The sequence below is a fragment of the Harpia harpyja genome, chromosome 17 (genome assembly GCF_026419915.1).
Source record: "Harpia harpyja isolate bHarHar1 chromosome 17, bHarHar1 primary haplotype, whole genome shotgun sequence".
In the NCBI taxonomy this organism is placed as follows: Eukaryota; Metazoa; Chordata; class Aves; order Accipitriformes; family Accipitridae; genus Harpia; species Harpia harpyja.
In genome coordinates, this window is record NC_068956.1 from 1,794,223 (window position 1) to 1,810,053 (window position 15,831).

A 15,831-nucleotide genomic window follows, 5' to 3' on the forward strand; every position below is an offset into this window, starting at 1 on the left:
GCGGTGCTGGGGACCCCATCTGGGTGCTGCGAGGTCTGCTCAAACCCCGTTTTTGCAAGGAGCAGAGGATGGTTTTGAGCTTTCCAGTAGTCTGTCCCTCCCCTCGAGCTGCCCTCGGAGCTCCTGGTTGAAAAAGGAGCTGGAGGAAAAGGGGCGCAGGAGGAGATGCGGGAGCTGGTGACATCCACGCGCAGCTGTCAAGGGGGACGCAAACCTTCCCACCCCCTGGAGATCGGTGAGGATGAGCAACCCCCTCCTCATCACTCACCAGCAGGCAGGGTCTCATTTTTTGCTGCCTTTATTAGACTGCAGATAGCTTTTTTTTTTTTTTCTTTTTTTCTTTTCCTCTCCAAAAATCGATGCAGTTGATGGGAGCGGGTTTGCAGCAGCAGCGAGGCAAGGGAGGCTGGGGGAAGATGAGGACGGTGTTTTGGGATATCCCGATCCCCTGTCAGGAGCAGGGACAAACTGATCCGGGGCTTTAACAGCAAGAGCAGGCTGGGGTGCTGGTGTTACTTTTTTTTTTTTTTTTTTTAATCTAGCTGTGGCTTTTGTTTGTAATTCTTGATTTTGTTTAATATTGATGGTGTCTCCAGGATTAAATCGTGCCTCTAAGGGAGATGCGCGGCAGCTGCGCCTCTCCCCCTTCCCTCGACGTCTGCCTGGTGCTGCCCAACGCAGTGTCAAAACACGAAGTGCCGCTTGTCCCCTGGCCTCAGGGCCACCCAAAGGGACCGTGTCCCCACCTCAATCCCGAATCCCTGCTTCAAAGATCCCAGCTTGGCTGCCAGAAAGGGTCCCTGGTCCCCAGGGAGAGCTGCCCTCATCCCCAAGTGATTTCTTCCCCTCCCAAAAATCAGGGTGAAACTCACGATATTGCGCATCCCTCCCGCAGTGACTGCCGCTTGGCTGGGGAAGTTGTGATGTTCCCAGGGCTCTTCCCAGCCCAATTCCCAGAGATTTAACCCCAGTTCCCAGGGGTTTAGCCCCAAATCTTGGGGAGTTCTGCACCATTTCTCCAGCTTGGCCAGGCTCAGGGGACCAGTGTGAGGCTGGAAAGGGGTGGAAACCCTGCAAAGGTTTTCAACCCCCTTAATCTTTAGCCTGTCTCTTGAGCACCCCTGGGGTTGCCTCTCTTGTCAGCACCTGATCCCGCTCCAGTGCCGGAGCCTCCCCCCAAAAAAGCCCTTAAAAAGCAGCTGTGCTGTCGGCTTCACCTCGCCAAGCCAGGGCTGCAAAAAAATTCAGCCACCTTCCCCCAAATAAATCCCCCTCGCTCCAAAACCCAGGTATTTCTACAGCCAGCTCCCTACAGAGATTTGGGGTGGGGAATTGAGCCAGGTTTTGGGGCTGGGGCGCTGTGCCCTCCCCTCTGCCGACGGCCCCGGCAGCTCCCCAGGCCCTCTGCGGATGGGAATTGGGCGCTGTGGCGTTTTGGGGTAGGTTTTTGGGGGGTCTCTGAAGCACGTGGGGGTTATTTAATGCAAAAGCCAGGGCTGGGAGGAGGATATGGGATGGGTTTGGGGCTGTAGCTCTGTCCCCAGGGTGCAGGGGGCCGAGCAGGCTGTTTTTGGGAGGCCGAGGGTGGCTCGCGGCGGGTACCAAGCCAAGGGTGAGTTAAACCGGGCTGGGGAGGCAAAGGGGGCTGTGGCCCAGCCGGAGGGGGGCCGAATCCTGCGGGAGGAGAGCGCGGGGCTGCTAAAACCAGCACGGCATCCACATGAAGGAGCCGAGGGCAGCGCCGGTGGCAGCCCCCGCCAGCAGCCCCAAGGCCATCTGGTCCCCGGAGACCCGGTAGGGATCCTCGCGCACGATGACGTGGGTCACCCCGGGAGCTGCAAGGCAAAAAGGGGGGGTGAGCTGGGGGGTGGCGGGGGGACACTGTCATCCTGCCCTCCCCCCGATGCCGATGGAGGGGCACTGCTTCCCCCAAGGGGTGCCACTGGAGTGGGATGGGGGGGGACGACGGACACCCCCGTTTTTGGCTGTCACCCGTGTAGCCATGGCTCCTTCCAGCATTCCCTCCCCACCCTGACGCACCGTGGCAAACAGCCCCCCACCTTGAATGTGCCGCAGTGCGCCGAGTTTGCCGGGTCTCAGCCCATCGGCTCCTGGAGCCGGGCATCGAGCCACAAACTGCAAAGCCATCGCTCGGGGGATCGGTGTGCTGAGGGGGGAGCTGGGACCCACACCCCCCGGCCCAAATTAAGCATCCCCCGGTTGGTAATAAGGCAAAGCATCAAACGAACATTGGGGAGGGATGGGGTGAATCAGGATGCGGCCACCGCCCCTGATGCCGCCAGATGGGGCCACCCACCTCCGTACTGGTGGCCGTAGTGGCCGGAGCTGATGTAGGCGGTCTGGTGGGAGTCGAGGGGCACCGTCTGGTAGTAGTCGTCGTCGTAGGGGTCGTAGACATGCACCTGGGAGCAACGGGAGTGCGGCGTGAGGCTGGTGCCCAGACCGGGGCCGCACAGGGTACGGTGGAGCCGCAACCCAGCCGGTGTGGCCATGCCGGTGCCGTGCCTCAGTTTCCCCCATGTGTGACGGGGGCCTGAATCGCTTGGGTTCCCCTGCACTGCTGAAAGGGGGGCCCAGAGTGTCCGAAATGCCAGGGGCAGCCTTTGCTCAAGCACCCGAATCATCTACCTGTGCTCAGGTCCCCTGAACTGTGTCCCCTGTCACCTTGACTCTGCCCCCATTCCCCTTAACTTGGCCTCTGTCACCATAACCGTGTTCCCCATCACCTTAATCATGCCCCCGTTCCCCTTAAATTCTGCCCCCGTTCCCCTTAACTGTGTCTCCTGTCACAGTAATTCTGCCCCCATCACACCAGACCGCTGAACAGGGTCACCCTCCGCTCTGTCATCTTCCGTCGGTGGCATCCCGAACGGACTGCTCTGTCACTAACGCTTCTCCACCTTTTTCCCCGTCTGGCTCCAGGGGCTTTACTCAATGGGCGCAGGGTCTTGGGGGGCCACCCCGAGCTCAGCATCAGCCCCCGGGTTGGTGTAACCTCCACCCAGGCCCTGCCCGAAGCCCTTGCCGGGATGGTGCACCCTTGCTTTGGGGGACGAAGCCTCACCGGGGTGGATTTAGCCTCCAGCACGGCCATCTTCCAAGCGCTGCAAACGAAAAAGAGGGACTCAGTTTTGGGGTGTGCTGGGGGGGAATTGTCCCCGTGGGGCCGCCTGGCTGGACAGCAGCTCCGCTGGACACACGTGTCCCCCTTCCTCCCTCCACCGGTGACCTGGATGCGGCCGCGGGGCTGGCATTAATCTTTAATGCCCTATTAGCCAGCGCTGGGCTAATAGGTGGGGACTGGAAGGTGCCGGGAGGTACCCAACGCCACGGGGATGGGCACAGGGCTAAACGCTCTCCCTGGGAACGGCCCTGGCTAAAACAAGGGCAGGCAGGAAAATGACATCTAAATTGGGGGGGAAAAGCAGGTAACGGATGAATTTCCATTCAGCTGGGGTCAAGCTCAAATGGATCAAGCTTAGCTTGGCCACGGCTGAACATCTCCCTCCATCGAAGTTCAGCTGAATGTTCCCACTTTTTTTATTTTATACTTTTTTGGACTTTTTTATTTAAAAAAGAAATTTTTATAAAAATAAAATTCTGAATTTTTTACAGAAATAAATAGAAGGGGAGCAGTGCTAAAAAGCACGTGTTTCCTCCTGCTGGGCATGGCCTTAAGCCAGTAAGGACTTAACTTTCACACTCTTTATCGCCAAATACCGATGAAAACCCTTCCCAAGTGATCCTCAGTCAGGCTAAGAGATGATTTCTCATCTGGGAGGGAAACCCGCCCCACAGGAGACCCAACTGCTTAAAAATACCTGCTTTTGGCTCTGGATTATTCAGTGGGAAACCCAAATCTCCACCTACGCCTATCACCCTGCGAGCGAACGCGGGTGTTTGAGAAAACAGGGGCTGTGGGGGGTTTTAACCACGGGTGGGACGTGGTGGGAGCGGGACGAGGCCCGCTCCAGGCTCGGATAATTCGGATGAAAAAGCCGCCAAGGGCATTTCAGTGCCGCCGCCGCGGGATTTCAGCTTACACGGCGTCGTCCTCGCTCTCGGCGCAGAGCGTCGTCTTGGAGCCGTCCCGCAGCACGACGGTCAGCAGGCAGTCGCGGCTCTTCCCCTCGGGCGGCTGCACATCTGGAAATGGAAGGGGCAGGATCCGGCCTCAGCAAAAGAGGTGCCCCAGAGACCCTCCCCGTCTGCCCACGGACCCTCTCGGGAGAGGGTTGGGCTCCAAATTACCCCAGCATGACCAGCTTCCCCCCTGCCCCACTCATGTGCCATTAAAAAAACTGTTTGCAATTTGGGTTTAATTTCGGCTCTGTCTCCACTCGCAAGATGTGGTTGGGATCTCAAAGGTTAAAAGCCAACACGAGCAAAGAGCTGACCAGCAGAAACTTCCACCCCCACGGCAGAAAGAAAATGGAAGGGCAGAAAATTGCCAGAAATCTGATCGAGGCCACGAGGCCGAGCTGTGTTTGCTTTGTGTTTGCCAGATTGCAGCAAGCACCCGAATTCTGTAGAAACTCGAGATGCTCGCTGCTGGAGTTGGATCATGAGCTTGAGCAAGAACAAAATCTTAAATCCACAAGGCTCGTGTATCTTCCCCCATTCTCAAAGCTCGGCGGGAGCTGGTGAGCGTAAACCTTTGGGTTTGTGCTCCCACTGTGGCATCCTGGCTTTGCCGCCGCACGCAGCCCAAGAAAAAGGCGCTTTGTGCGGCGGCCGTGGGCTGCCGGGGCCGAGCCGAGCTGCTGCTTTGTTCTCCTTGTTTGTGCGAGACGGCGAGGGATGAGTCAGTGCCGTGGGATCGTGTTTTGAACAAGCACAAACCAGGAGGAGAGTTTCTCCTTCCTTCTCTGTGGAAAAGCAATGGAAGAGAAGGTGCAGCGTGCAACTCACAGGGAAGGGCTTGCTGCTGGCTGGGAGCTAGAAAGGGGTGTATTAGGCAGCCTGGATTATTTTTGGGGTATCCTAGATGTGCACAAGCACAAGCAGAGCATCATTTGAAAGGGTTACAGCTACGTGGAGAGCCCTGCACGGGATGGGGTTGGGGACGCGGGACTTTGCTCACCTCTGCACTCGCGGCCGGTCTTCACATCCCGGCAGCTGTATTTGACGTGGATCCGGCCGTCCATGTCGCGCTGCGTCTCGTCGTGGTAGTAAACCAAGCTGCCATCCAGGTAGAGGACGAACCAGTTTCTCTTCCAGCGGCGCAGGATGGAGCCTGATGGGATGGGGAGGAGGTGAAGGACCCCAGTGAGCGCAGTGGGATACCACGAGACCCAACACTGTCCCCCAAATTTGCAGCCAGATCCCACCACCCCCTGCAAGAGCCACTGCATCTCGCAGGGCACCCGTGCCTGGCGTGAGCATCCGGGGCAGCGTGACCAGGTGGCTTTAAATTAAAAAGAGCTGCCAAAAAAGCCATCAGGGCATCTCGGTGCTGTCCTGCCGTGCATGCGGGACCAGATCCAACCCCGGACGTGGAGCCGTGTGTCTCTTTTCATGGCAGACGGCCCCTCTCTCCTCTTACGTAAATCTGTGAGCGGCTGAGCCGCGATTTCCTCGCTGCCATGGATTAACCGCCCAGGTCGGGGTCCATTCCCCCTCCCTGTGCCTCCTCCCCGCATCCCGTAGCCAAAACCTGTCCAGGTTTTTTTTTCTGGGGGGGGGGCTCCCAACCTGGAAAGCTCAAGGGTTGCACTTACTCTGCCGCCAAAGCCAACCGCTCTTCACCAGCGCCATGGCTGTGGGAGGGTTTTCCAGACCTGCTGGCACAGGAAAAATAAGGTGGTTAAAACAGCAGCTCCTGCCTCGCCTACGGCTTTTCCCCAGCGCTCACCTCCCCGCAGCTCCGGGAGCAAAGCGGGATGGGGATTCACCCTCGTTGCCCCTATTTTTTGGGGGGGTGAATGAGCCAAGCGCACAGGTTAATCAGGGTTAGACAGACGTGGGATTTTGTCATCTGGGAAATGTTGTGAAAGCAGGGAGGAGGAACTCCAGCCACCTTTCTTTCTGCCTTTAATCTCATTGGGATTTAGGGATTATCATCCCATGGAGGTAAGTGGAGAAATCCAGGCCATGTATGAGAACAGGCAGCAACTCCCCACGGCCCCGGTAACTTTCCACGGCAAATGACAGCCACACTTGTTTATTTTCCCCTGCCTAGATGGAAATTAGTCCTTAATAAGGCCATGAAGTCATCGCTCACCGGGTCCCCAAGCAGAGCCAACACCCCAGGGCCAGGCAGAAGCGGTTCCCCATCCACAGCCCCCCCATCCACCCATCAACCAAGAGCCCCAGCACTCCGATGACAGGGGCTCAGCACCCCAGGACGGCCTCCAGGACCGCCTGCCTGGGTCCCCTCCTGGTCTGGGGGCACGTCAAGGCGCAGACCCCCACCCAGCACCTCTGTGCCTTGGTACCTGCGTTACCCAGTGCCCGAATCCCTGGGTATCCACATCCCCCTGGAATCCGCAGCCCTGGCACCCGCATCCCCCTGGCACCCACATCGCCCCGGCACCCATATCCCCCAGTACCCACATCTCCTGGTACCTACACGCCCCTGGCACCCGCATCCCCCCGAAATCACAGCCCCAGGTTACCTACATCCCCTGGCACCCTCGCCCTCTTCTACTCGCATCCCCCAGGTACCCCCATCTCTCAGTACTCACATCCTCCTGGCAACCTCAACCCCCGCCCCCCGTATTTGCAGCCCCCGGTACCCACATCTCCTGGTACTCGCAGCCCCCGGCATCCTTCCCCCCTGCCCCGTACACACATTTTGGGGCACCCCCTTTCCACATCCCTCAGTACTGTCACCCCCTGGTACCCTCACTCCCCCAGTACCCCCATCCCCCGGTAGTCGGACCCCCCCCCTACCCCTCCCCGGAGCCGCCCCCCGCATCCCTCACCGGGAGGAGGCGGCGCGGCGGGTCCCCGCTGCGGGCAGTGCTGCGCTCCGCTCCCGCTGCCCGCCCCTGCCTGCCCCTGCCCGCCCGCACGGACCGCCGGGAGCTGTAGTCCGGTACCGGCAGGGGCGGGCAGGAACGGGGCGGCGGGATCGGCTAGGTGAAAGCAGCCTAAGGTACCGAGCAGGGGGGAAAATATCGCTTTTTAGTAATTTATCCCCAAAACCCAGATGCCCGGTGCCAGCTCGGCTGGGTAGAAGCATCCTAAGGTACCGGGCAGGGGGGAAAATATCGCTTTTTAGTAATTTATCCCCCAAAAACAGATGCCCGGTGCTGGCACGGCTGGGACAGTGCTGGGCTGGTGCCACTGGTGATGCCTGTGGTTGATCCGGCCGCGACCCACCAAGGAGTCAGGATCCAGCACCTCCAAGCCCCTCTTTCTCCCCAGAGCCGCCCTTTTCCTCTGGAGACGGAGCAGCCACAGGGTCGGGAGAAGCTGGGCAATTGAGGGGGTCCAGGTGGGACTACGGGGGCCATAAATAACCCACGTGCTTGGGTGCCCTTGGGAGGGCTCGGCCCAAACGGCAGCTCCAAAGCCATACCCGGGGCAGCGAGGGGATACCCGGGGGTCTCCTGCCCCACACAGAGATGGGACCGGAGCTGGGTACAGGGAGATGAGATGCTTGGGGGATGCAGGACCCTCCTCTGGTGCTGGGAATGGGTCTGAGGAGGCGTTGAGTACCACGATGGGATCTTGCCAGAGCGAGGACCAGGGGCACACCACCGGTAGGAGCATAAATCAGGAACAACTCAAATTATTTTAAGCACCTAAGCGCTCAGCTGAATTGAATTTCTGAGTGGAGTGAATTCTTCTCTGGGTTAAAATCAAGGTCTGACCTGGTTCCTGTTGGATGTAAGAGCAAAACTATCACCGGCTCTGGAGACAAACGGGCTCAAGTCACACGTGCTCAAAGGCTGCAGGGTTGGAAAAGCTTCTGGAGTTGTTGCTGTGCATTACCAGGGCCCTTTGCCCCATTCCAGACATCTGAGGCTTTGCAAATCTGTTGGGAGCAAAAAACCAAAACAGAGGTTAGGAGGGAGGAGAGCCTGGGATGCATCCCTGTGCCCGGCCAGCAGCTGGTGGAGACACGGTCCCCGGCCCCCAGGCGGATTTGGAAATCACAGACTGAGGAACTGCGGGGAAAACGCGAGGTTGAATTATTTGGGCAGATCAAGAGCCAAGAATCACCCAACCCCTCTTATCCACTCCTCCTCTTCCACAAAATAAGAGCCAGCAAGCAATAACTATATATTTTTAATATATATCTCTCCATACTTATATGTAGGGCATGCCCAGGCAAACGTGGCAGGATTTGCGCGTGGGCAGGGATGTGTTTCTATCGAGACAAGCCTGTGGTGGGAGCCCAGAGCCTCTCCCAAAGCCTTTTTTTGCTGCCTGGGGAAGGAAATAGCACATTTCCTACGGCTCCACTCGCGCGCTGGAAACGGTTGGGCCCGAGACAACTTAGGGAGCGCAATCCCCGGCGGCTGGCTGGCATTACGTGGCTTAAAATACAAGCCAGGCTATTTATAGTAAAGGCTGGGCTGATAATAAAGATGTTTATTAAGCATATGGCAGCCCTTAATACAAAAAAACCTCATCTATTCTAGCAGGTAAAGCCCTTTCCCCTCTCCTCCCTCCAGCGCTGGCTTTACTGTGCCAAACAGCAGAAGGAATTAAATTAATCCAGCAGCACGCAGGTTGATTACGAAGGAGTTAAACTGCAATCGCCCCATCGGCCAGGCTACATACATGCAGCCCCACGCATCCCTCCGTGCTGGTTATCGGGCTGCAAAACATCCTGATTGTTCTAAATACTTTAGAGATGTACATTTGGAAATCAGGGGCTGGGCCAGATACTTTGTTCTGCAATGAATTAATAAAAAAAGTTCCCTTAAGAAGGGATTTGGGCTGAAATTTGGATTTACTCCGGGCTGTCCACTGATATCGGGCTGCCCCTCCATAGGTAGAGGTATGCCACAGTTCGGTATAAATTGTTCTCAAAGCTGTTCCGCCGCGTTATTGTGAGCTCTGCCACAGGACCGGAATAATTTGTCTCCTTGACAGCAAAAGGACATGCTGCCGAGTGAAATAAATAGATGCTCTATTTAAAATGGCAGCAGATTTTCATGGGGTTGAAAATCTATAGTGCTGCACTAATGGGTTCTGCTTGGCTGCAGCCCCCGGTCGGCTGGCAGATAAGACATCAAGTTTATTCCAAGAAGGAGAGGAGGGAAACAACGACAACAACAAAAAAAGAGAGCAGAAATAAACCTCCCCAGGGAGCAAACATCAACGCAGCCCACATGTTTGTGATGGACGGGCTGAAACGGCAGGCGTCGGGGATTGCAAACCAAACGTGGTACCATTAAAACATTGCCAAATCGCTCTGCTTTCCTCTGGGGAAGAAAATTATGCTGGTGTGGGATTTTGGGGGCTTGGTTTATTTATTTTTTGCAAACTGGGGTTGGTGTTTTTTGGTTAGATGGGATAAATTTGGGACACACTGGGTGGAAATGGTGACCTGAGGAGCCAGGAGGTTATTTCCAGCTGGCAAAGCTGTGCAGGTGGAAGAAGGGAAAGGATGCAACATGGGAACAGACACGGCCTCTCGCTCGGGGGAGCCAAATCACAGATTTCCCCCCCCCATTTTCCATAGCAGCTGGGTGCTGCTCAGTAAAAGGGATGGACTTTGAAACTTCCAGTTTGTCTTTCCTCCAGCTGGGCTCTGTCTGCATCTCACCCGGGTGGTTGTTCCAGCAGGAAGCTGTCACAGAGCGGTGGCTCAGTGCCTGGTGGAGATCTCCCCTGTCCTAGCCAAAGCCTTCGGTTTTGGGTACGAAACAAAGGATTTTTGAAACTCTTCCCATGTCTCACATGATGTAGGAAAGCAGCATCTCCCCCAGTGGGTCTCCCCTGTCTCCTCCTACTGTGGAGGCAGGTGGGCAGAAGCTCTGGGGGTTCGGACCCGCTGTCCCCGTGCTTGAACCCAGGGAGAGCCACGGGAGAGGATACCCCGACACTTGCTCTTTCTCTCACAAACACACACCTGCCGTTAGGACAGGTCGGTACCTGGCTGGCGGGGGGGGGGTAAAACCCCCACGGTGGGCTGTTAAAGAGCCCCCAAATACCACTGGAGGCTCCTTTTACCGTGTAATATTGGGCATCACTGTGGCTGAGCACGTCCCATCGGTGCCGCCAGCGTCCTCCATCCTGCGGGAGAAACCTGCAAGGAGAAATGTTTCCTTTCACAGGGTTTTCACAACATCCCCCCCATGCCAGCGTATCCAAAGGGTGAGAAACCAAAGCGAGCAGCTCGGGTATGACCCTTGCCACCCCCGGGACACCCCCATCCCGACTCCCTGGCTCCCCAGGGGGGTGTTCAACATCCATCGCTCGGGAAACAAAATTGCCAGCGCAAATCTTCACAAAAAGCGAAATACTTCGAACGGCAATTGAGTGTTGTGAGAGACTGAGGAAGGGACGTACCCCTGTTGGTGTCAGTCCCCGAGGGAAGACCCGCGGGAATTTAATTCTCCACCTCCCAGATTACCAGCACTTTCCCAAAATACTCCTTTCCCGCCCTAAAACCGGGGCGCTGAGCTGCGGTGACGCACTTTGCACCCACCTCGTCGCCGCCTGCACCGGTGGGTGCTGCCGGTCCCTCCTACGAGGTTTCCTGTGGATTTTTTTCACACCCGTTCCTGCGCGAAAAAGTAAAAGCGCTCGTTTGCGTTCCCGCAAAACGGCCCTTTCCCCCTCCCCGGCCAAGGCCGGGCCCCGAGGCTCTCCCCTCCTCTCCCACCGCAGGCCCGGGCTGAGGTAGGGGCTGCGTTCACCGGGCGGCCCGGGGATCGTCTACCCGGAGCCGGGGTCCGGGTCCCGCCGAACCTCTCCTCACACGGCCCGGCGGGGATCCCCGCCGCGGCCCGTGTCCTCCCCTCAGCCCGCGCGGACTACAACTCCCGTCATGCCCCGCCGAACTACAACTCCCGGCATGCCTTGCCGCACCGCCGCCTCCTCCTCCCTCCTCCCCTCCCGCGGCGCTCCCGCCGCACTACACCTCCCAGCAGGCAGCGCGCCGGCACTCCACCTCCCAACCTACCCCTCGGCCGCCCGGGCCCTGTCTCCCACCCCGCCCGCCTCACGGACTACATTACCCAGCGTGCCCCGCGCAGAACGCCGGGCGCCCAGCCGCGGCGGCTGCGCGCGGGGCATGCCGGGAGCGGTAGTCCTTACCGCGGCTGTAACGGTCCCGCTGGTGGTACTCCCCCCCACACCCCCCCGCCACCGCTAACCCCCCCCCCCCCAACCTCCTCCGCCCGCCGCCGCCGCCGCCGCCCCCTTCCCCCACCGGCTGGCGGCTGCGGGCAGAGGCAGGAGCCGCGGAGAAGGCAGCGGGAGGAGGGGGAGAGCGCTGCTGCCGCCGCCGCTGCTGCTGCACCGGCAGAGGGGACGCCGCCGCCCGACGAGCCGCAGGTGAGGGGGGGACACGGACCCCGGAGGGCGGCCGCTGCCGGCGGGGGGGGGGGGGGGGTGTGTGTGAGGCGGCGGGTGACAGCGGGGGGGCCGTGAGGGGACAGCGGAGGGGGGGGGGGTTTGGCTGCGAGCCCCCCCGGCGGAGGGGACAGGGCCGGGGGGGTGTGTGTGTGGGGGGGGGGAGCATCCTCTCAGGACGGGGCTTTGCGTGGCCCCCCCCTTTGGCGGGTGAGGGTCACGCGTGGCAGAAGAAGAGACCGAGCCCGTGGGAAGGGGGAGACCACCGCCCTGGGGAGGGCGAGACCCGGCCCCCAGAGCCTGTTGTTCGTCGTGTGCCCCCCCCCCGCCCCCCCCCCAAAGCCTGTTGTCCCCCCTCAGCCTTGGTGGCGGGGGGTTTCTCTTCAGCCCCACGGGGAACGAGCGGGCTCGATGCCCTCAGGTTTGGGCGTGGGGGGGCACAGCGGGGGGGGGGGGGCTCACCTCACCAGCCGCTTTTTGGGGTGCTGGGGTGTCCCCCCCCCCCACCTGAGGAGGCACCAGCGCCGGGTCCAAGGCAAGTTTCACCTTCTGTTGGTGTGGAAGAAGAGAAATTGGGGCGAGCGGGGGTTCAGGGGGGGATTTTCTTCGGCGTGTCCAGCTCTCGACCCTCAGGAGATGTCGGGGGGGGGTTCAGGGATGTGGGTGCACCCCAGAGATTTGGGGGGGGGGGTATGCTGTCGCTTCACGGCGTACCCACCGAAAAAATCGAGAGGGGCACGTGGGGACGACGACGAGGACGACGAAGATGACGGCGAGAGCAATATAGGGGAATATTAACGAGCCCGCCAGCAACTTTATGGGATGGGAAGGGCCGAGTTGCGGCCGTCTGTCCCCCGTCCCGCTCCCTTTTGCGGGGGGTATAAAAATGACCCAGGTTTGATGAGAGGGGGGGATGCCAGGCACGCAACATCTGTAGCCTGAAAGCAGAGAGCGCAAGGTTGTGAAATGTAAGGTGGCGTTATTTTTTCTGTCTGTATAAAATAGTATGTGCTATTCATTTTTATGAAAGGGGTGATTATTTTTTTTTTTCCTTTTTTTTTTTGGCAATAATTGCTTGAATACTTTGTTACTGGCGTTGTGGCTTTCAGGGCAATGAAGTCCGTTGCTATATTGTGGGTTAATAATGCCCAAAAGGTGCTTAGCTTCAGTCCTTTATAGAAAACAGAGAAGCCTTGAAGTATGGAAATGAAATAAATATTCATTATCAAAAAAAGGGTTTGTACTGTGTTGGATTTTGGGGTGGATTTTTTTTCCTTTTTTTTTTTTTTTTTTTCCCCCTGCACATCATGATGATAAGCTTTCAGGTGATGGCTTGTATTTCCATAGACTGAATTTCATTCAGAAGGCATTCATTTAGTGCTGAATACTGTCAAATGTAGAAAAATGAGCAGGTTGAGGTTTTTTTTTTTTCCCTCTCCTGGACAAAGGCATGTTGTATTAACCAGAAAGAAACCCCAAGTGATTCTATTTATGTTTTAATCAAAATATGATTTAAGATGCAGTGGTGTGTTTATTCTTGCTGTTAAATAGCAATGGAGGAAGCTAGAGCTTTTTTTTTTTTTTTTTTAAAGGAATGTGAATGATGGAAACATCTTTAGGGAAACATTTTGCTGGACTTGATTGCATCAACCGCATTATTTCATGAAATGTTAACTGTGAAGTGGTTGTTGATTAGAACTCAAATTGAGGAGTGATGTTGAGCAATGTAAAGAAAAAGGAAATTAGTACTAGGAGGCCAAATGCTTATTTCTTTTTAGTTCTTTCTGATTTTAATTTTCAATTTTAACTGTTTCATGGATTCTCTTGACCTTTATGGTTGAGTCCATTAAAAAAACCCCCAACCAACAACTATGGTCTGAATATTTATTCTTGCTAGATGCATGTCGTCATTAAAAGGACTGATATCAGTTAGCAGTGTATTTTTTGGATGAAATATAGATATTAAATCTGGTTAACTTTTCTTCTGGAAGTTACAAATATCAACTTACCTAGGTATGCATCTTAACTTTTTTTTTTTTTTTTTTTTTACCAAAGTAAATATTTACATTTTCCAGAAGGAATCTCTCTCTCCCAAATGATGTGCTTATAGTGGCCTTTCATTTTAGTGAATGTGTGCTAAGTATTTCAGAGATTATTGTTCGGATGTATGGGCTTTTTTGTATGCTCTTCAGTTGATTAAAATTCCTGGCTGTTAGCAAAGACACACTTTTTTTGAGATGTAGATATATAGCCCTTCTTTGGAACAAAGGGATGGGAAGCAAAATGACTGCATGGCATGAAGGTGTTTTGAGTTTGTTCAGTAATGGGAATATTGCTTGGAGTGAGAAACCTAAATGATACACCCATATTGTGTCAAAATTAATGTGAAATAACTATGGGATACGGTCATTTAGGGAGAACATATTGTAGAGATCCTTTCTGATCTTAGGTGATATTCATCTGTCAAATTCAATGATTAGTCTGCATTGCAGTAGGTGAACTAGTTAGGGATTTTTAAAAACACTCTTTGCAGTTAAGTTTTTATGCTCCCCCGTATCAGTAACCCACCACGCAGATAACGGGCAAAAACAGGAAAGAAAGGTGATACTGCTCCTGGTGCTCCTGAAAACGTTTCTCAGGCAAGGGAAAATGCTTTGGAGAAGCATTTCTGCGAAAGGCCTTCAGTACCTCAACTAAAAGCATAATCAAAATGATAATTAAATTGAGTCTAAATTTAATTATCTGATCTGTCTAGAAGAGCTGGTGAACCTCAGTTTGGAGGTGTAGGTGCAAATGCAGCCACTTTAGGCAAGGGAAGCATGCGTTTAATCCAGGTTAGTGTCCGCTTTTGGTTAAGTTTTCAAAGGCGATCGCCGTGAGGTTGGCACTGATCTCCTATTCTGGGAAGTGGGACATTCGCAGCTGGGATGGAGCTCCCGGGTCACCAAGTCCTACCTGCTGCCAAAGCCAGCAACCGTGGCATAAGCATAATTCAATCTTATTTTAAACCCGGGTGTTTTTCTGCTGCTGCCTGTGGCAGAGGAGCATTTCAGACCTTTATCCTCTGGTAGTTAGAAACCCCCACGTTTCCACCCAGGAGCTCTCCACCGATTTCCAGCTCTCAAGCGGCTGGTAGCAGTTGATGAGGCTGTCAAAAGGGAAATACAACTTTTATATCTTCCTTTCTGAGCTCACTCTTTCCTTCAGTCTGGATTATGATCTTCATTTGTCTTCCAGTCATGCCTTTTGGGCTTGATTGTATCTGCAGAGGCCCCCGATTTCCCTTTCCGCAGCACAAGTGCTCCGTGTACTTTCTGTTTCCTCTGCAATTCATAAAGTCTCTCCTTAAACCGCGGCGTTCTGAACTGCGCGTTTTGGTCCTGAATTAGCTCCCCTCGCCCTCGCTGACGCGCGGCCGGACGGCGCTCCGCTCGGCTGGCTTTTCCTCGGGTGGCTGTGGATGGTCGCGCGCCGTCTCCCTGCGCCGTGGAGGTGCTCGGGCTGACCCTTGTCACGAGGCGAGAGACGTGCGATGTCCTGCCAATCTCCTCCTCCCAACGCTGGTACGACAAAGAAGTATTTGACGCATCCCCTGGAAAACCGTGTTATTAGCCAGCGTGCTCGGGGAGGAGTGACTCTTGCATCGCTTTCAAAGTGCAAACGAGGTGATTTTTCTACAGTGCCGCCTTTGATTTATTTGCGGGTGAGATCGTGCGTCTGAGAAGAAGCTGGCTGTGAAGGAGAGGTTCGTAACTATTCACGTTGGTCTCGTTTCTTAATGTACTGTGATCTTTCTAATCAATCAGACTCAGTTTTGTTGCTTAAAACCCGTAAGTCATCATGTTCAGTCCATAGAAATATTCGATCCAAAATGACTGAATGAGAAAAGTGTTCTCATTACATTCTACAGTATTTTTCCAAACTACGTAAACAGCATCTTTTTGCTGATTTCAAATGCAAATCGATTAGTCCCATCTGATGTTACTGGATTCTCGTATGCTGTTGCGCGTCTCTTCAATAAGTAGATGAAGATTTTTGTTTCAGTGACAATAAATAAAATCCACCTATATTTTTTGCCTGTTGACGGTCTTTTAACTCTTGGAATTAAAAAATACTGGCTCCTAATCTTTCACTTTTTAGAACTGGGAATAAATTTTCAAGAATTATTTCCATGTGACTCAACTACCTGCCAGTCGAACGGATGCAGTTCTCCAGAGGTGTCTAAATTGTGTTACCTTCTTGTTCCTTCCACTCAGCTGAATCATTCTGTTCCTATTTTTGTGTTTAAAACATTGATATCACTAAATATGAGAGGAAAATGTCAGTGGC

The 15,831-nt window shown here is 55.0% G+C and overlaps 2 protein-coding genes across 6 annotated transcripts in view; one reads left to right on the top strand and one right to left on the bottom strand.

Annotated features, from left to right (window-relative positions):
• Positions 1 to 280: 280 nt before the first annotated feature.
• Positions 281 to 10,939, bottom strand: PLEKHB1 (pleckstrin homology domain containing B1). 3 transcript variants are annotated; one of them, XM_052813073.1, is made up of 10 exons: positions 10,811 to 10,939; positions 10,634 to 10,709; positions 10,055 to 10,231; positions 7,842 to 8,005; positions 5,742 to 5,801; positions 5,105 to 5,257; positions 4,065 to 4,167; positions 3,086 to 3,125; positions 2,318 to 2,423; positions 281 to 1,835 (listed from the first exon to the last, which is right to left on the bottom strand). In XM_052813073.1, exons 5-10 carry the CDS (start codon positions 5,776 to 5,778, stop codon positions 1,699 to 1,701), a joined length of 576 nt encoding a protein of 191 aa, XP_052669033.1. In that variant the 5' UTR covers positions 5,779 to 5,801; positions 7,842 to 8,005; positions 10,055 to 10,231; positions 10,634 to 10,709; positions 10,811 to 10,939; the 3' UTR covers positions 281 to 1,698. The 3 variants fall into 3 exon arrangements, with proteins under 3 accessions (XP_052669033.1, XP_052669034.1, XP_052669032.1); XM_052813074.1 differs by lacking the exons at positions 7,842 to 8,005; positions 10,055 to 10,231; positions 10,634 to 10,709; positions 10,811 to 10,939 and adding an exon at positions 6,948 to 7,024 and having other exon boundaries at positions 5,742 to 5,804; XM_052813072.1 differs by lacking the exons at positions 7,842 to 8,005; positions 10,055 to 10,231; positions 10,634 to 10,709; positions 10,811 to 10,939 and adding an exon at positions 6,948 to 7,021.
• A 373-nt stretch (positions 10,940 to 11,312) lies between these two features.
• Positions 11,313 to 15,831, top strand: part of FAM168A (family with sequence similarity 168 member A) — a 203,646-nt gene continuing 199,127 nt past the window's right edge. The window contains exon 1 of one of the 3 annotated variants that reach the window (XM_052812267.1): positions 11,313 to 11,484. The gene's annotated coding sequence lies outside the window, so the exon portion shown is untranslated. Of the gene's footprint in view, positions 11,485 to 14,971; positions 15,248 to 15,831 lie in introns of those variants that run through there. The other 2 variants (XM_052812266.1, XM_052812263.1) reach the window with 2 other exon arrangements.